Source organism: Dendrobates tinctorius, unplaced genomic scaffold, assembly GCF_039654945.1.
Source record: "Dendrobates tinctorius isolate UK_male_01 unplaced genomic scaffold, ASM3965494v1 ptg000063l, whole genome shotgun sequence".
Taxonomy (NCBI): Eukaryota; Metazoa; Chordata; class Amphibia; order Anura; family Dendrobatidae; genus Dendrobates; species Dendrobates tinctorius.
The window spans coordinates 12,275,133-12,296,082 of NW_027361731.1; the positions used below are offsets into that span (position 1 = coordinate 12,275,133).

Below are 20,950 nucleotides of genomic sequence, written 5' to 3' on the forward strand. Positions count from 1 at the left end.
ACTGCCCCTCCCATGATACTCCCACAACACTGAGGACTTCGCTGGGCCCCGCCTTTTCCGCTGATGTCATTTCCTCACGAGTTCCTCCGTTTGTGTGCTCGTGTCTCCGCCGTGGATTCCTCCTCGTCGTGTTGTCCCGGTGCGCGGCTCTGCGGGTGGAGGTCTGTACATTGTCCTCCTCCTATGTCGCCTCCATGCTCCGCCGCGCTGTACACAGTCTCCTCCCCCCTGTGACTGCGGTCAGTGCTGTGGTCGCGGTTCCTCTCTCCCCTGTGTCCCGCCCGCTGTAATAATTCTCCCCTCACCTGTCCCCTGCAGGCGGCCATCATTCCTTCTCTGGCGCCAAATAGGATTAACCCCCGGAGGGAATTTCGCTTTTGCGTTTCTCCTTCCCAGAGCCATAACGTTTTTATTTTTCCGCCAATATGGCCGGTGAGGGCTTATTTTTTGCGCGCCAACCTGTCGTTTTTAATGATACCACTTTGGTGCTGATACGATCTTTCGATCGCCAGTTATTGCGTTTGAGGCTATGTACCCACGTAGCGTTTTAAAACGCACACTGAAAACCGGACTCCTTCCCAGAAATCGCGCGGTTTTTTACACTCAATTTCACCGCGATTTCACCGCGATTCTGTTCGCGATTTTGCCGCGATTTTCTCAAGCACTTTCCAAGCGATTTGAAGCATCGCTTGGAAAGTGATTGACAGGTTGGTCACACTCGTCAAACATAGTGTTTGACAAGTGTGAGCAGCTTTTTGCTATTGAGGCCGCCTATGTGGCATCAATAGTAAGAGATAAAATGTTAAAAATGATAAAAAAAATCGGTATATATTTACCTTCCGACGTCCCGAGCTGCCATCCCGGGCCTCAGCGTTCCCAGCGATGCCTTGAGACACCTGTGATGACGTAGTCTCGTGTTACTATAGCGATCTCGCGAGACTACGTCATCACTGTACCGTGCCGCAAGGCATTACTGGGAACGCTGAGGCCGGGAATGCAGCGTGTGACGCCGGAAGGTAAATATACCCCGATTTTTTTATTCCTTTTTTACAGGGGTATGGTACCCAGGGCCTTGAGGACAGTCTCCTCTCCTCCACACCGTGGGTACCAACCGCACATGAGACGCTTAACTGCGAATGGTGGACATAGCCACATGCGGGAAGTCAGCGATTCTCATGGATTCCTATGGGTGCGGAATCGCGGCAATTCTTTGCGATTCCGCACAAAAGAATGAGCATGCTGCGATTTTTTACGCAATGCGATTCCGCCGCGGAAAAAAGCGCAGCATTAGCACAGCATGTGCGGAATGCCATAGGAATGCATGGGGGGCGTTCTGTACACGATTTTTAAACGTTTTCGTGCCGAAAATCGCGGCAAAAACACTTAAAAATCGCATTGTGGGCACATAGCCTTAATGCAATGTCACCACAACCAAAAAAAAAACGTAATTCTGGCGTCTTGCCTTTTTTTCTCATTACGCCGTTTAGCGATAGGGTTAATGCTTTTTATTTATTGATAGATCGGGCGATTGTGAACGTGGCGATACCTAATATGTGTATGTGGGATTTTATTTTTATTGTTTTATTTTGAAAGGGGGGTGATTTCTACTTAAATATTATTTTTTATATATATATTTTTATAAACTCTTTTTTCCGTTTGGCATGCTTCAATAGCCTCCATGGGTTTATGAAGCAAATAAAACCACACAGACTTTTTAAAGGATCACACCTCCTGTTTTCCTCCTGCCGTACATGAGTACAATCCTCTACATGACCCACCGAGTCATGTGAAGTCTTATTTTTTGCGGGACGAGTTGACGCTTTTATTGGTATCATTTTCGGGCACGTGACATCTTTTGATCGCTTTTTGTTCCGATTTTTGCGATGCAGAATGAACAAAAACCAGCATTTCATTAATTTCTTTTGGGGGGTGCGTTTACACCGTTCCGCGTGCTGTAAAATTGATAAAGCGGTTTTATTCTTCGGGTCAGTACGGTTACAGCGATACCTCAGTTATGTCTTTTTTTTTTTTTATGTTTTGGCGCTTTTATACAATAAAACAATTTTATATAAAAAATAATTATTTCTGCATCGCTTTATTCTGCGAGCTATAACTTTTTTATTTTTCCGGTGATGCTGTGTGGCGGCTCGTTTTTTGCGGGACAAGATGACGTTTTCATTGGTACCATGGATATTTATATCCGTCTTTTTGATTGAGTGTTATTCCACTTTTTGTTCGGCGGTATCGTGATAAAGCATTTTTTTTGCCTTGTTTTTTATTTTTTGATGGTGTTCACTAAAGGGGTTAACTAGTGGGACAGTTTTATAGGTCGGATTGTACACAAATGTGTACTCTTATTGTTTAGATTTTTTTTTCATTCCAATATTTATTTAGTGATAGAATATATATGTGTGTGTATATATATATATATATATATATATATATATATATATATATATACACACATATATATTCTATTTTCTATTATACTAGATGGAGGCCCGATGCGAGGGGGGGCGGTAATGTCATGATGGGGGCAGGCTTTGCAGTGTTGAGAATCTCTCCCCCCATGTGCTCACCCTCCTATCCACTCTCTCTTTCCCCATGTGCTGACTTCTCCCGTCTGTGCTCTCTTCCTTGACCTGTCTACTCCATGTGCTCTCCCCCTTGTCTGCTGTCTCTCCACCACTGTGCTGTCTTCTTCCTGACATTGCAGCAGGAGATCGCAGAGGATACATTTTGTGATGTAAAATATTGTTTAAAAACAGTCAGTGAAATATTTTACCTCACAAAATGTATCCTCTCTGCGATCTCCTGCTGTAATGTCAGTATTGTCTTTTGCTTCCTCCCCTGCCCAGGAGCTGTGGTATGCTCCGTACACTGTCAGACATGGACAATTTTTAAAATGAACTTTCGTTTGTGGAAACACCCCTTTAATGTGACCGGCTTCCTCTGCCTGTAGACACGTCGTGCATCTGCCGCCGGAATCAGCCGAATGATTCACTGCACCTGCATGGAATTCTGTGTGTGTGGTGCATATGGCGTATACAATGTGTGTGTGGGGTTCGTACGGCGTATACAGTGTGTGTGTGGTGCGACGGTGTTCCACTGGTGGTACTGTGCAAGAAGCTGGTACCACCAGCAGTTTACATATTGAGACACCCATCACTTGGGTGTCCCAATATGGCGGTGTGTGAACTACCGCCGCTTGCAATTCTGGGATCTGGACGGAACAGGCAATTATATATATAAATATAGATATTGATTTTTTTTTTTTATTTTTTTTATATTTTTACAATTATTTAAAAAAAAGTTTCACCTTTTTCTAACTTTTTTACTTTGTTCCACGATGGGACAATCATTGTTTGCAAGCTGATCAATTCTAGAGCATGCAGATGAAGCAGCATCTGTATGCCATAGTAGATGCTGTCAGCACTGCACTGACAGAGACACTTTCTGATTATGCATTGAGCATGATCATTAAGTTTCCTCGCTCTGCTGAACCAGATGTTGTGATTACGACATCGGGTCACCATGGCAACGATTGGGACCCCGCGTCATGCCGCGGGTATCAGATCCAAAGGCAGAGGGGCTGTCAAGCCCTGTGCCAGCTTCCGGAATGATGCGATAGTGTTCTATCCCAGCATTTCGGGGATTAAAGTGCCGGAAGCCGTCTGTCACCACACCTGGCACCTAGTGCCGGGTGTCAGCTGTGAGAATCAGCTGACACCAGGCGGCGGTCGCCCCCTCACCCCCTGTGTGCGCGGCCAATCGAGATGATGTAATATTCTGTACCTGGTCAATGGATGGAATCGTATGTCAGAAAGGAGTTAAACCCCTCTTATTAGTGTGAACATACAAGCCTCTGATGGCTCCGGTGATGTCCTGTACTACTGTAGTGCCGTGTACCATCACTGCCTGTCAGTGTAATACTAACGGCCCCATATGCATGAGATAAGTGTTGGCTGAACGGTCATTTGGCAGACGGCTATCTCTCCCGACTCCCCCATACACACAAATATTCCAGCTTTCCTGTGGTCTGTATGAGAGAGTCGCCTCCAGACTCCTCTAGCGGAGGATTATCTACAGGAAGAACAAACGGATTATCCTGTGAAATTCAGGATGCCAGATCCTTCTCTGCCCTGACATCATCTGTCGGGAGACCCCCAAATACATTATATAGTCGCCCAAACCCCCCGAAATCAGTGCTTTCATGTAACTTTACTCTAATGTGTATGGGGGCGATGAAAGGTAACTTATTGGACGCTGCCTCTGGCCCGGCCTAATAGACCTTCTTACATTGCAGCCCAGACACCATTATTAGGCAAGTAAGTATCGTAGTAACTAGGCCGCCCCATACTATCGAGTACTTGGGGGTGGAGGGGATTCAGCCGAACTCTGTCACACCTTAGATGCCATGTTTGCTTTTCACAGCAGCAAGTGTTTAAACTGTCAGGGTTTTTGTTGCACCCGAACCTGTGCCGTACATCTATGTTTTGGTGCACAAAAGGGTTAATTTTTTTGAAACAATTGTTTGTGTTAAGAAATAAAATGTTTCTTCTGCTTTTTTATGATTTTTTTTTTTTCTTTTTACATGAATTGTTGAGGCCAATTTTCTTTAGGCCTGTTTCACACATCAGTTTTTCAGGTCAGTTGAAATCCACCAAAATGACGGAAAACGGATCCGTGGTTGACGAAACACCAACGGGAGTCACCGGACCGTTGGTGCGCTGGGATCCGCCGATATTGTAATGTTAAAGGAACCGCGCCTGAAAAGGAAAAAAAAATACCGGCGATGTCGCGGGACCTGGGAGCAGGCAAGTGGATATCGTGGGACGAGAGAGAATATCTTCTGCCGGTATTTAGGGTTAAATCTCCAGGAAAAGCTAAAATGCGGATCCGACGTTGAAAAAAACGTTGCAGTGTCCATCAAGTGATGTCAGTGATCTTGGCGAATCCGCAAAATATCGGATCCAACAGATGACCATCCATCAAGATCCGCCAATAATGCAAGTCTATGGGGGAAAAAAATGGATCCGCCAAGAAAAATGGCGGATCCGTTTTTTTTGCAAATCGGTGGATCTTGGCTGATGCTGAAAAACTTGTGTGAAACAGGCCTTAGAAACATTTTAGTATTTGTTTTTTGTTTTTTTTTGTAATGTAGGAAATCCTAAGGCCAGAAATAAACCCCATAAATCACTGTACATGGAGACTTTGGGATCAGATAATTTCTGTCTGTGATAGAAGATTACAGTGCGGGGAAGACGGGAAACCTTCATATAGACGGCCGGTGGGGATGGAGTCAGTGACCGACTCTAGATAAATCTGTTTCTAGAGCCGTAATAGAAGATGAAGATGTCGTCCTCATCATGAAGGAGTTATTTCTCATGTCATGTGTAATAAATATCTCCTGCAGTATTGCTAATGCCGATTCCAGTGTCGGTAAATGAGACGAGAATTAGCGTTATGGAAGATGAGTCTATGAGAAACGTGTTCAGCTGCCGACTCCGAGGAAGAAACTGCTTGTTGTCTGTGGCCTAAATATATAGGTTTTATTAGTAGATGTAAAGAAGAAAACTAAATACTGTAAAATAATAAATCTCCTCTTATGTTTTCCTTATCTCCAGTAATTGTATTATTACACAGGATTTTTATGATGTTACATCTTCTCATTCAGGTCTCTACAATATCGGATCCTCTCAGTGAAGATCTTCTACATAAGAACATTTTCCTGATTTACCCATCAAGGATGGATATGGACAGAGACAAGATGGTGGAGAGGATATTACCCCTCACCCTAGAGATCCTCTTCCGGCTTACTGGAGAGGTGAGAGATTCTGATGACGTCACATTACATCATTCTTATCTATGGGAATAACAGATGGACAGAACTGGAGAGGTGAGGACTCTGGAAATGTCTGTAGTGAGATTTATTAATGTGTCTTTCCATAACCAGGATTACGCAGTAGTGAAGAAGACTTCTTGTGAGCGCTGTCAGGACCCTGTGTCTGAGAGATGGGGAAGACCCCTGAACCCAATCAAGGGGCCTACACCTCACCCCCTGATATGTGAGGACATCAATGACCAGAAGATCCTAGAACTCATCTATAAGATGACTGAGGTGCTGACTGGAGAGGTGACACTGCTGGGAATATTGGGATATTATAGAGTAACTAGATTAAGGCCCGATGCTATCGCCTCGGGAGGATAGTGACACACCTCTTGCCATGTTAACCCTCAACACACACACCTCCTCAACACACACTCCTCTCACCTGTCACCATCTCCACTCACGTCCCCCCCCCCCCCCTTTCACTCCACATACGACCCTTTCTCTCACTCCGTCTCTCATACTCGCGCCGTCATTGCCGCTGCTCCACGATCCCCGACATCTTCCGCCGGCGCCATCTTGGATCCAGACGTCGTCCACGCCGGCGACATGTTCTTGCGGCGACGCCATCTTGAGTATCGTGAAATCCCGCGATACTCAAGATGGCGTCGCCGCAAGAATATGTCGCCGGCGTGGACGATGTCGGGATCCAAAATGGCGCCGGCGAAATCTCGCGAGGACAATGTCGGGATCCAAAATGGGGTCGGCGAAATCTCGCGAGATTTCGCCGACCCCATTTTGGATCCCGACGTCGTCTACGCCGGCGACATGTTCTTGCGGCGACGCCATCTTGAGTATCGCGGGATTTCCCGATACTCAAGATGGCGTCGCCGCAAGAACATGTCGCCAGCGTGGACAACGTCTGGATCCAGGATGGCGCCGGCGTAAGAAGTTGTCGGGGATCGTGGAGCAGCGGTGATGACGGCGTGAGTAGGAGAGACGGAGTGAGAGAGAGGGTCGTATGTGGAGTGAAAGAGGGGGGGACGTGAGTGGAGATGGTGAGAGTGTGTGTTGAGTGGTGTGTTGAGGGTTAACATGGCAAGAGGTGTGCGGTGACGTCTCCAGTTACAACTGGACGGAAGTTGTTACAACCCGGAAGCTGCTTAGAGCATTTATTATTATAGATGCTATGAAGGGATCGGGGGGATGACTGTATGATTGTATGTTAGGTTCCTATAAGGTGTCAAGACGTTGCTGTCTATATCTCCATGGAGGAGTGGGAGTATTTAGAAGGACATAAAGATCTGTACAAGGATGTCATGATGGAGGTTCCCCAGCCCCTCACATCTCCAGGTAATAGACAGGACTAAATACACACGGCCTATAATTATCTGTATGTAAAGAATGAATTCAGTCCCTGTATGTGTTTCCTCCAGTACTATCCTGTAAGAGGACAACACCAGAGAGATGTCCCCGTCCTCTTCTTCCACAGGACTGTAAACAAGAAGATCCCAATGTTCCTCGGTATTATCAGGTAGATGGAGAGAAGGTGTCATGAGATCTCCCCTATGATGTGTAGACGGCTGTGAAGGTCTTGTGCTCAGTCTTGTTTTATCCACCAGTGTTATATGTTTTATACTTGTGTAATGAGAGCGGTGGAGATGGCAGGATTAGAGCTGATCATAGATGTGACTTCTCCATCTGTCTGTGACTTTTACAATATTTGTTTCAGGGTGAAGATCTGACCCATATTAATACTACAGAGACATATGTGAGGGGTGATGAGCGGTGTAAAGAGGAGATTCCTACATATGACTTCTCAGGTGAGTAGTAACCACTAAATACAGAGAAGTCACAGATTCTTCTCAGTCACCGGCTGTGGCTGCTTCATCGGTGTAGTCCGGTTGTATCACAATCATGTGATCACTATTTTGCCTCTAGGCCACAACATTCTCCTCCTCCCAATACTGTTCAAATGACTTTGGGCACTGAAAACTCTTTTCTATAGAACTTATCACCTGGAAGATCCACCTACCCTCTGGGATTAGAAGATGCTGACCGTTACCTGCCCAGATCTGTAAACTACAAAGATAAATGACAGTGTACGTAGAATGTGCTGACAAGTTACAAAATCATTTTAAGAAAAGTATTATGATGGGTCTGTAAGAGAAAGTGGAGGGTAATGATGCTGATGGCTTCCTAGATCCCTGATATCTTATTGGATGAATCTCCCTTCTCTCCCTTCTGTGCTGCTGAATGTGCTCATATGGTCCCTACAAGACCAGGTCCAGTCTTTCTGGCCAAACTTCGCTTTTATGATCAACACCATTAAATGTGCAATGAGGGCAAAGTGGGAATTTCTGTACAATAACAAGATGTAAATACTTAAGTCCCCCCCAAAAATTGAGAAAAGTATTGAAGGTGTGATACCTTTATTGGCTAACCAGAGAAATTATATTTGCAAGCAAGCTTTCAGGGCTCAAAAGGCCCCTTCATCAGGCTAGATTACAAGTGAATTACTGAGAAAAGATGGCAAGATTTTCTCAGTAATTCACTTGTAATCTAGCCTGATGAAGGGGCCTTTTGAGCCCTGAAAGCTTGCTTGCAAATATAATTTCTCTGGTTAGCCAATAAAGGTATCACACCTTGAATACTTTTCTCAATTTTTTGGGGGGACATAAGTGTTTACATCTATTTTTCTGGCTAACACGGTACCACAATTTTATTTTGTATTGTACATTGTACAATAACAAGAAAGTTTCCCTTTATCCTGACTTTTGAATTTGTATTAAATATAATTTCAAGGAGGATTGCGATAAACTACAGGAAAACCATTACCCCTGTGCCATGATATATCTCTAAGCTGTGTGTGGATGATGGCTGTAATATACATGTATTCACGCCTGTAGGAGATGTGTTGGCATGGCTCAAGCCCTGGTTTCATGGATTAAATTGCATTATGTTTTTGATTCTAAGGAATTCAGATTACTGCACAATCTCTCCTGAAATGGGGAGCAATATTATTTTCTCTAATCTTCTGGTCAGGATTCATAGTAGCTCCAATGGATGGTCCACCATAAATGAGTGCAACTCCGGTTTACTGTTGGAGTTCTCCCCTCGTACATACGTTGTTGTTGGGGACGTAACCTATTTTTTTATTGTCTTTTTTTACCTGTTCATTCTCTGATATTGTGATGGGATTGTCATGCGTCACTTATATGAGTCTGTAACTCCCTGATCGTCTTAAAAAAAGCTCTACACCTCTTCCAAATGCCTAAGATCTAAATTTTAAATAAACCTGTCAGCAAGATTGTGCACAGTAACCTACAGACAGTGTCAGGTCGGCGCCGTTATACTGATTACAATGATACCTGGTAATGAAATGCGTCTTGTGGTTGTTGTTTAATCTGTATTTGTAGTTTTCAGTTAACTAGATTCACGTTCTTCGGGGCGGGGCTTTATGTGGTGCTCTGATTACATATGCATCTGTATTGGCTTATGGCAGGTTACTGATCCCTCACTGACCTGCCCCCATTTTTACATACTGCATATAATAGTGTTGATATTTTTCTTGATAATGACTATAATATTGTGGCTATTGAGAGGCTTAGAAAAAAATTTTTTACATCCAGCAAAATGACACAGTCTGTCCAGTAGCATCTATCTCTGTCACTTTTTGCTGAAAGTAATTTTTTTTCTAAACGATAATATCAGCACTATTATATGCATTATGTAAAAATGGGGGCCAGGTCAGTGAGGGATCAGTGACCTGTCATAGGCCAATACAGATGCATATGTAATCAGAGCACCACATAAATCCCCGCCCACAGGCCCACCCCGAAGGACGAGTATATCAACTGAAAACTACAAATATAGATTAAACAACAACCACAAGACAGATTTCATGACCAGGTATCATTGTAATCAGTATAACGGCGTCGACCTGACAGTGTCTGTAGGTTACTGTGCACAATCCTGCTGACAGGTTCCCTTTAAGACATCTCAGCTCTTCACTATTATACACAGTTCTCAATTAAATGCCTAATATTTCTTCTTGAAACTCTGACAGAAAATATTGGCGCTTACAATAGTTTAGATTGTGAAGTCACCGAGACCCATACGCTAATTACATCAGAGAGGTTTCACAACTAGTGTCAGGATTACGGGATGTGAGATTGCCCAGTGGTCAGGGATTTATTATATCCCACCTTCCAGTTCCGGTTAGGAACTTGCAGCTGTCCACCGCCTCCCTTGCCCTCAGGTCAGTCAGGGAACTACACCTAGGATAAGTAGTTGTCAGAGCGGCTGCCTTGCAGTGTACTGGCTAATGGGCACTCTGCAGTGAGGGCATTATGTATATCCCCAGTCTCAAGCAGGAAATACACATATAAACCTGCGTCCCGTCACTGCCAGGGTCTCCCAAAACCCCAGAACACTTTGCTGCCACCAGCTCCTCGTTCTATATAAAAACCAATATTTGGTCAGGAGCCAGCCCATAAGGTAGCGTAGTTTTTAGCGCAGAGGACGTGGCGGTTCATTCATAGAGCAAGGAAACACAAAAAAAGTAAATGTTAATAGATTTACTTCAGAAAAGATAGGCAGTGTTTACTAAAATATAAAAGATGTTACGAAAGAGACAAGATAAAGATCCATGTGCTTTTAAACAAAGGCTGAATTAGCTGATCACAAACCACATTCCCGAGAGAGAGGGAAAGAGTGGGGTAGAATTAGACGCATGCAGAGAGAACTGCAGCTATGTGCCTGGACAACGCAAATATAATGGGAGAGGGGCAGCACGAACTCTGGAAGTCTACCTAGACTTTCAGGACTTATTCATGTTTTCTGACAACTAGTTACTCATTTATTACTGATGAAGACTGTTGAGTTTGATCATTTCAGTAGATGTTATTGTGTTGTCACAGTTTTCAACTACATTAGATAAGTGTCCAAAATACTCTGATTTAACCTCTTCCTGCAGCCATTTTTGTGTTCCTAATCGGGCCCCATTTTTAAAATCTGACGTGTGTCACTTTATTTGCTGATAATTTTGAAATTCACAAAGGATAATAGAAAACAAATGGATCATATAAATTATTTTCCAACTTCGCCCAATACCCTATATACGATTGTACACTACTGTCTGGGCACATGGCAGTGTTCAGAAGGGAAGGAGCGCCATTTAGCTATTTGAATGCAGCTCTAGCTGGAATAGTTTGTTGACACAATGTATTGGGAGCACTGTGCGTGGTCACCTGGCAGCTCAAAAGATGTCCACCATGAACATGCTTGGCACTATCTTCTCTGCTTTCCATATCCCAAGGATTGCCTTGCTCATCGCCCTTTAACACCCTTACGTGGATCTGGACTTACATAGGGACCCCTAGGCTTGGATCATGGTGTTACCTGCTATTCTGTGGTGTTAGATGGCAAGAAGAATAGTCAGCTGGGTCATAACCAGAAGGACAAAATCAGAAGACACAAGAGTAGTCAGTAAACGGGCCACGGTCACAACAGGAAACAAATACACAAGCCGCGAGCTGAGCACAGAGGACTGAACCAGAGGAGAACAACGCTGTATCTGGCAGATTCCGGCCATATGCTTTGCGCTTTATTAGGGTGTGGTACTTTCCAATCGTCTGAAGAAGGGAGCAGATTACTCCAGCTGGACAGCAGGAACAGATCCCAGATGACTTTGGACACACCATATGCAGGAGCCCTAATATAACCAAATGACAGAAAACCAGAATAGTTGAAATCCCCATAAAGTGATTCCATTTTATAAATTAGTTCACTGAGGCTTATAATCTATAGCAGGAAGCAATATTTTGACTCCACAGCCACTTTCCAGAAACTAACACGCAGTGGATGTTGGAGAGTAAAAATTACACATTTCTCTAGTCACCTTCCACGACAGCCACCTTGGAGGTTGCCTCCCCGCCCTAATAGGGGACAGGAACACAAAGAGGTTAAATAACCCTCCCCTTCCTGCTACCTCAGAGTTTTTCCTTTCCCCTATCGGGGCATGAAGAGGTCACAAGGGGCTGCCGTGGCCAGCGAGCGGAGCCCTATATACTTACCAAAGCTGGGCAGCCGAGGTCGGGGGGTTCTCCTCTCCTCCTCCGGGAGCTGCTCCCGTCTCCACCACCGGTGTGACTTGGGACATGACCGCCCCTCCCGCACCCTCCGGGGTAAAGCGGGGCGGTATGGTGCCTGCCGGGGTCCTGCACAGCTCCCCGGCGTCCTTCCTCCTTCCAGCGCTGCATGGAGAAGCCGCGCGCCAGAGGGGGCGGGCAGTAGACCGGAAGTAGCAATGACGCGCACTTCCGGTTTGCGGCCTCCGGCGTCCTGCAATGGGGAAACGCGCGCCGGCACCCGGGGGACCCGGAAAATGGCTCCAACAGCGGCGGGGGTCGACCAGCGTCCTCCCCAGGGAGGGAGGAGCACCAGAGAACGAACGCCAGCAACACCCTTAAAAGGGTGCAGCAGCTCCAGGTAAGCGCAGTGTCTGTGGTGTGTACGGACATGAATGGTGAGAAACCCTCAACTGCAGCATCTGCAGAGCCCAGCGTTCCCCCTCCTACAGTGAGTAGCAGGGCCAGGTCCCTTGTCTGTCAAAATACGGTGGCACAGGTCTGAGTAAGCCTTCTCTTCTTACAGGAAGACAAGGCCTCCCCCCCTAAAAACCCCCGCAAGTGTGGTATTTGTGGTGCCAGGTTTCCTTCTGACTACAGAAAGACGTTATGCCAACCCTGTACGCAAAATATCCTGTGTACCGAACAACCCTCCCTGCTTGACAGCATAAAGACTCTCATTAGGCAGGAGGTTCAGACCTCCATAGCAGCCCAGACCCTCGAGGCCCAGGGCCCTGCCTCAAAAAAGAGGAAAAGGGCACCTGTGGAGGCTGACTCAGACTCAGGAGAGGTCCGTTCCTCCAGATCGGAGGATATTTGGGAAAATGAGGGCTCCACGTCCACCTCCAGTCATGATGTGAAAAAATATTTCTCCTCGGAAGATATGGAGGAGTTAGTATCCATGGTGAGTAATACCATGGCATTGGAGGAGGAGGAGATCAAGCTCTCAGTCCAGGATGAAATGTTTGGAGGGTTGAAACCCAGAGGTAGAAAGGGTTTCCCAGTTCATGAGGTTATAAAGGATTTAATAGCTCAGGAGTGGTCCTCCCCCGAGAAGGCACTTACTGTGCCCTCTGAGCTGAAAAACCGTTTTCCCCTAGAGGGTGATAGTCCTGTTTGGGAGATCCCTAAAATAGACGTCCAAGTATCTAGGGTCACTAAGAAGACGTCCTTACCCTTTGAGGATGCTTCCCAATTGAAGGATCCAATGGATCGCAAAATAGAGAGCCACCTTAAGTCCTGGGAGGCCTCTACGAACCTGCTGAAAGCAAATATTGCATCCACCTGCATGGCCAGATCTTTCTTTTTCTGGCTACGCACTTTGGAAGACCACCTATCGGGGGGCACTCCAAGAGAGGAAATCCTAGACTCCCTATCAATCCTCCAGAAGGCGACAGGGTATTTAGGAGTTCTTCTATGTACCTCCACAAGAGGAGGTCAGGGGACATTATTCTCGTCTGTTCCTGATAAAAAAAAAAAAAAAAAACCCTCAGGAAAGCACAGGCTCATAATAAATCTAAAGCCCCTGAACCACTTCATCAAGTACTGGAGATTCAAGATGGAGTCGGTGAAGTCCGATCCCGCTCATTGGGCAAAACTGGCAAATGGCTACGATAGATCTAAGGGACGCGTATTACCACGTTCCCATTCATCCAGATCACCGGAAGTTTCTGAGGTTCGCGGTCTCCCACGACCGAGGAATCAGCCACCTCCAGTTCAATGCCCTGCCGTTTGGGGTATCCCCAGCACCAAGGGTATTCACGAAGATCATGAGGGAAGCAGTCATCTCTATCCGGCTTCAGGGGATATGCATTGTGCCGTATCTAGACGATCTGCTGATCGTCGCACCATCGGTAACCCGGCTGAACCAGGACGTATCAAGAACCCTACAGATACTCGAAGGCCTACCGAATCTCCACAAGTCGGCCCTCTATCCTTCCCCGAGGAGGAAATTCCTGGGGAACCTCCTTTCTTCCCGAAGATCGGCAAAAGACCTTCGGCAAAAAATAATCAGGTTCAGAGACCAAAGGGCGCCAACGTAGAGGGACGCCATGTCCATCCTGGGTTCCCTGACGGCGTGCATTCAAGCGGTATCCTGGGCACAAGCTCATACACGAGTCATCCAATCATCTGTCCTGATGAACGCGAGGAAGTATCCGAACAACCTATCAAAAAAGGTTCTGCTTCCAGGACATGTAAAAGCGGCTCTTTGGTGGTGGCTGAGTTACCAAAACCTGAGACGAGGAGTAAGTTGGGATCAGCTTCCTCTAAAAGTACTATGTACCGATGCCAGCCTGAGGGGCTGGGGGGCTGTGGTCAAAGATTCATACTTTCAGGGGCAGTGGCCCCAGAACATTAGATCCGGCTCTTCAAACCTAAGGGAGTTGACGGCGGTGGAAGAATCACTGAAAGCCGCATCAGCCCTGGTCAAGAACCATCATGTTCGGATATACTCCGACAACGTGACCACGGTGTCATATCTCAGACACCAAGGGGGCACAAAGTACGCCAGTCTAAAGAAGGTAGCAACAAGAATCTTCCTCTGGGCAGAGAAGCACCTGTTATCCATTTACGCAGTACACCTGAAGGGGTCGGAAAGCATCAAAGCAGACTTCTTGAGCAGGAAGGATGTCCATCCAGGAGAATGGTGCCTGAACCAGGAGGTCTTCCAGACCCTAGCCTCAAGATGGGGAGACCCAGAAGTCGACCTGTTAGCAAATGCGCAGAATGCAAAAGCAGCGACCTATTTCTCCCTCAGTCCCACGTACGAAGCCCAGAGGACAGATGCATTTGCCCATCCATGGGTCTTAAGACTGGCCTACGCTTTTCCCACAATCCCGATGCTGGCAAGAACATTACAAAAGATAAGAGCAGACGGAGTCACAACGATCCTAGTGGCTCCCATGTGGCCAGGGCGGAGCTGGTACAGCGCTCTGTTGGACATGGCCCAAGAAGGTCCCTTGCTTCTACCCCAAAGAACCGACCTCCTGTTTCAGGGTCCCTTACTACACCCGAACCTGACCAGGCTACGTCTAGCAGCTTGGTTATTGAAGCCAATATTCTGAAGGCTAAAGGGTTGTCGGATGAGGTAATTCAGACCCTTCAAAAAAGTAGAAAGCCGGTGACAAATGCAATCTATGGCAAAATATGGAAAAAATTTTGCTCCTGGTGCCTCCCTGGGACCCCTGACCCCTCCCATCCAAAAATTGCCCAAATACTAGACTTCCTGCAGAAAGGGTTAGAGCTAGGCCTTACTGCAAGTACGTTAAAAGTACAGGTATCTGCCCTTAGTTCTTTTTTTGACCAAGACCTAGCCAGACACCGCTGGGTCAAGCGATTCATGGTAGCGGCAAGCAGGATTCGCCCTTCACTCCCTAATCGGGTTCCCCCCTGGGATCTTAATTTAGTACTCAATAGCCTGACACAGGCCCCGTTTGAGCCCCTGTCAGAAATCTCATTAAAGATTCTTACACTCAAAACAGTGTTTCTGGTGGCAATCACATTGGCTAGACGGGTGGGGGAGGTGCAGGCCCTATCAGTACAGGAACCTTACCTCCTACTCAATTCAGACAGTATAGTACTGCGTCTAGACCCCTCCTTTTTGCCCAATGTGGTGTCAGACTTTCATATAAGCCAGGATATCGTGTTGCCCTCATTTTGCCCAAATCCTTCTAATCTGAAGGAGGGAAGTTTCATACCCTGGACGTTCACAGGGTAGTTCTCCGCTACCTTGAGGCAACCAAGGTATGGAGAATCGATCAGAACCTGTTCCTTCAGTATTCAGGAAGAAACAAAGGGAAGAAAGCGGCAAAGAACACGATAGCGGGCTGGATCAAGCAGTCCATCTCCCTGGCATATTCCTCAAGACATCTTTCTCCTCCTGAGTCGTTAACAGCCCACTCCACTCGATCAGTTGCTACGTCCTGGGAAGCGAGGGGAAATATATCTTCGGAGCAGATATGCAGAGATGCCACCTGGTCCTCTGTGCACACCTTTACTAGACACTATAGACTGGATTTCAATGGGGATCTGACGTTCGGCAGACGCGTCTTGCAAGCCGTAGTCCCTCCCTAATAAATTAACGTTGGCATGACTCCAAGGTGGCTGTCGTGGAAGGTGACTAGAGAAAATAGAATTGGACTTACCGGTAATTCGGTTTCTAGGAACCTTCCACGACAGCACTAATTTCCCTCCCTGTATGATGTTTGCCTGATGATTCCTACTCTACTGGCGGTAACTATTCATGCTAGTATATCATAAAAAACACTGAGGTAGCAGGAAGGGGAGGGTTATTTAACCTCTCTGTGTTCCTGTCCCCTATTAGGGCGGGGAGACAACCTCCAAGGTGGCTGTCCTGGAAGGTTCCTAGAAACCGAATTACCAGTAAGTCTAATTCTATTTTTGCCATTTTATTACCCAACACAGAGTGCCCAGATTGTGCTCCAGGAGACACACACCATAAATTAAGTGGGTTCTTCTCACTATAGTATTGCTAAATACAGGGATCCTAAATGTTGTGTGAGCACACTGCAAGACTCAGAAGTGAGAGTGGATTTTGCTGGATTGGTTTACGGAAACCTTGTTGCTTTTTGAGCCACTAATAGTGTGGGAAGCTCTGTTTTTCCATTGACAGATGATGGACCTAATTGGGGACTTGTTTTTTGTGAGATGAGAAATGGTGTTATTTTCGCCTACATAACATTGATTGGTTTCTCTTTATTCGATATTTGGGAGGTAGAATGAGCAAATAGTTGAATACCACGTACTACTGGTTCATATAACAAGGTTTTCTATTAGACTATGAACTGTCATTGTCTTGGTAAATAATTAGTTTTACACAGCTTGCCATTTTTATGGCCTGTTAAGTAGAAATGTTTAAAAATTTAAAACTCAAGGATATTTTATTAAAAAATAATTGTTTTTTTTATCTTAGCGGATGACTGTACCAGGAGAACAGGGGGACAGCTGACATCTTCAATTTTTAAATCTGATGATCGTGAGATCCTACAAGATACAACTGAAGTGAATGCTATTACTCCAGATATACCATCATCCATTCACAGCAAAGATCTGTCATCTGATCCTATGAAGCAGGTTCCATCTTCTCATTCATTACCGACTGCAAAGGAAATTCAAAGTAAAAAAAGAGGCATTAAAAAACAAACTGCTCCTAAAGCAAATAAGTCATTTTCATGTTCAGAATGTGGGAAATATTTTACACAGAAATGGTATCTTGTTATACACCAAAGAGCTCACACAGGGGAGAAGCCTTTTTTATGTTCAGAATGTGGGAAATGTTTTAAACGTAAATCAGAGCTTGTTACTCACCAGAGAATTCACACAGGAGCAAAACCTTTTGCATGTTCAGAATGTGGGAAATGTTTTAACAGTAAATCAAATTGTGTTAAGCACCAGAGAACTCACACAGGGGAAAAACCTTTTTCATGTTTAGAATGTGGGAAATGTTTTAACAGTAAATCAGATTGTGTTAAGCACCAGAGAACTCACACAGGGGAGAAACCTTTTTCATGTTCAGAATGTGGGAAATGTTTTACAGAGAAAAAACATCTTGTTAACCACCAGAGAACCCACACAGGGGAGAAGCCTTTTTCCTGTTCAGAATGTGGGAAATGTTTTACAGAGAAATCACAACTTGTTAACCACCAGAGAACCCACATAGAGGAGAAGCCTTTTTCCTGTTCAGAATGTGGGAAATGTTTCATCCAGAAAGCGCATCTTGTTAGACATCAGAGAACCCACACAGGGGAGAAGCCATTTTCATGTTCAGAATGTGGGAAATGTTTTAACAATAAATCAGATTGCATTAAGCACCAGAGAATCCACACAGGGGAGAAGCCTTTTTCCTGTTCAGAATGTGGGAAATGTTTTACCTGGAAATCGGCTCTTGTTACCCACCAGAGAGCAGCTCACACAGGGGAGAAACCTTTTTCATGTTCAGAATGTGGGAAATGTTTTAACTGGAATGCGCATCTTGTCAGACATCAGAGAACCCACACAGGGGAGAAAAATATTCAGAATGTGGGAAATGTTTTAGCAATAAATCAGATTGTGTTAAGCACCAGATAATCCACACAGGCCTTTATCCTGTTCAGAGTGTGAAAAATGTTTTAACTGGAAATCGGCTCTTGTTAGCCACCAGAGAGCAGCTCACACAGGTGAGAAACCTTTTTCATGTTCAGAATGTGGGAAATGTTTTAACTGGAAAGCGCTTCTTGTTAGACATCAGAGCAGTCACACAGGGGAGAAGCCTTTTTCATTTTCTTAATATGAGAAATATTTTACTTGGAAATCGACTGTTAATAAACATCAGAGATGTCACATAGGGGAGAATCCTTTTTTATATTCAGACTGTTGGAATTGTTTTAACCAAAATTGGATCTTTTTAAAGGGGTTGTCTCTTGTCATTCCTCATGTTTATTATTATTTATTTATATAGCACCATTGATTCCATGGTGCTGTACATGAGATGGGGTTACATACAAATGTTTGCTGACAAGAATAAAACGTAAACTTTATTAATTCCAAATGTAAAACTATACCCATAATTCACCCCCTGAAGGTTAGTCAGAAGGTGACTAATAGAAAAAATCGTACCCTACATTTCAGTATTTAGGGTGAGGTGACGTATACACACTCTCCAAGCCTCTCATTTCTACAGGTTTTATCGGCCTCACCGAAAGTGGCTCATCAGGAGACTATTTAATATTGACCTATATTCAAGCGAGACTAGACAAAAAAAGCTAAAATCATGAATCATGTTATCCGAAACAGAAAATTAGTCACATACAGGCAGATCGAAGACTTCAAACTATATACATCGTAAGTTTATAAGTCACCCCAGTGTCAGGAATAGATAGTATGTGAAAAAACAGCATATACCACTCAGGGAAGACATAACTTCCAGAGATAATTTCCATATACTAAATAATTAGTATTTTTTATTTTGATCACTGTGATAGACCCTATCACAGTGACCAAAATAAACCAATAGGAAAAATCTACCTATTGTTGCCGGCCGGCAGATCTCGGCGGGCGCACTGCACATGTGCCCGCCATTTTCTTACCGGAAGAAGATGCTTGCGGCCGTGGGTGGAAGGAGGAGGACCCAGAGACATAGGGAGGTACCGTGGGGGGGCATCGGAGACCCAATTTCTCTCTCCTCTGATGTACGATCACATCAGAGGAGAGAGAAATTCAATGGAAAATCATATTTTTATTTTTTGCGGTCCTCGTTATACCGTTAATAATGGCAATCGCAACCCTAGAGTCTGTAAAAACTGACCCAAATCATGTTCTCTGTGGTGTCAGTTACCCCCGGTAGCTGAGACCCCGGAGAAATTCCGACGCTGGGGGGGTGCTATACACTTATTTCTCTGCGCCATTAAAAGGTGTATTGGCTGTCGTTAAGCGGTTAAACATCAAAAATCCCACACAGAGAAAAGTCCCTATCATACCTAGCGTGAGAAATGAATTACAGGAAAATTGTATTTTGTTGTCCTTCAAAAATAACTCAAGACGGGGAGAACCTATATATATTATTGACAAATTGTACAAAAGCGTGATTAGCGCGGCGTGCGATCAAGGATGGAATATTATATGGGAGTTTTATAGAATAAATTTAAGGTGAGAATATTATATGGAAATTTTATAGGATAAACCAAATACCAACAGAAAATAAGCGACCCAAAACAAACATTTATAAAGTATAAAAGAATTGCACCTTTTTCTGATACCCGTCGCTTCTCCGTTTTTCATGATCTCGGGTTGGGTGAGGGCTTATTTTTTGCTCGCCAAGCTGACGTTTTTATTGAATACCATTTTGGTGCAGATACGATCTTTTGATTGCCCGTTGTTCCACTTTAATTCAATGTTGCGGTGACTAAAAAAACGTAATTCTGGCGTTATGACTTTTTTTCTCGTTACGCCTTTAAGCGATCTGGTTAATCTATATATATATATATATATACACTCACTGGCCACTTTATTAGGTACACCATGCTAGTAACGGGTTGGACCCCCTTTTGCCTTCAGAACTGCCTCAATTCTTCGTGGCAGAGATTCAACAAGGTGCTGGAAGCATTCCTCAGAGATTTTGGACCATATTGACATGATGGCATCACACAGTTGGCGCAGATTTGTCGGCTGCACATCCCTGATGCGAATCTCCCGTTCCACCACATCCCAAAGATGCTCTATTGGATTGAGATCTGGTGACTGAGGAGGCCATTTGAGTACAGTAAACTCATTGTCATGTTCAAGAAACCAATCTGAGATGATTCAAGCTTTATGACATGGCGCATTATCCTGCTGAAAGTAGCCATCAGATGTTGGGTACATTGTGGTCATAAAGGGATGGACATGGTCAGCAACAATACTCAGGTAGGCTGTGGCGTTGCAACGATGCTCAATTGGTACCAAGGGGCCCAAAGAGTGCCCAGAAAAAATTCCCCACACCATGACACCACCACCACCAGCCTGAACCGTTGATACAAGGCAGGATGGATCCATGCTTTCATGTTGTTTACGCCAAATTCGGACCCAACCATCCGAATGTCGCAGCAGAAATCGAGACTCATCAGACCAGGCAACGTTTTTCCAATCTTCTACTGTCCAATTTCGATGAGCTTGTGCAAATTGTAGCCTCAGTTTCCTGTTCTTAGCTGAGAGGAGTGGTACCCAGTGTGGTCTTCTGCTGCTGTAGCCCATCTGCCTCAAAGTTCGACGCACTGTGCGTTCAGAGATGCTCTTCTGCCTACCTTGGTTGTAACGGGTGGCAATTTGAGTCACTGTTGCCTTTCTATCAGCTCGAACCAGTCTGCCCATTCTCCTCTGACCTCTGGCATCAACATGGCATTTCCGGCCACAGAACTGCCGCTCACTGGATTTTTTTTCTTTTTCGGACCATTCTCTGTAAACCCTAGAGATGGTTGTGCGTGAAAATCCCAGTAGATCAGCAGTTTCTGAAATT

The 20,950-nt window shown here is 45.0% G+C and overlaps 1 protein-coding gene across 1 annotated transcript; it reads left to right on the forward strand.

The window, feature by feature from the left end:
• Positions 1–33: 33 nt before the first annotated feature.
• On the forward strand, positions 34–18,304 carry LOC141094285 (uncharacterized). The gene is made up of 7 exons (XM_073580122.1): positions 34–161; positions 5,678–5,827; positions 5,957–6,136; positions 7,060–7,183; positions 7,267–7,364; positions 7,563–7,653; positions 16,895–18,304. Exons 2-7 carry the CDS (start codon positions 5,750–5,752, stop codon positions 18,046–18,048), a joined length of 1,725 nt encoding a protein of 574 aa, XP_073436223.1. The 5' UTR covers positions 34–161; positions 5,678–5,749; the 3' UTR covers positions 18,049–18,304.
• The last annotated feature ends 2,646 nt before the right edge of the window (positions 18,305–20,950 follow it).

Bases quoted from the DNA above. Each gene is read 5' to 3' on its own strand.
- LOC141094285 (XM_073580122.1), top strand. From the start codon at position 5,750: ATGGATATGGACAGAGACAAGATGGTGGAGAGGATATTACCCCTCACC. The intron at 5,828-5,956 runs GTGAGAGATTCT...TTCCATAACCAG, and splicing joins TCTTCCGGCTTACTGGAGAG to GATTACGCAGTAGTGAAGAA. The intron at 7,184-7,266 runs GTAATAGACAGG...TGTTTCCTCCAG, and splicing joins CCAGCCCCTCACATCTCCAG to TACTATCCTGTAAGAGGACA.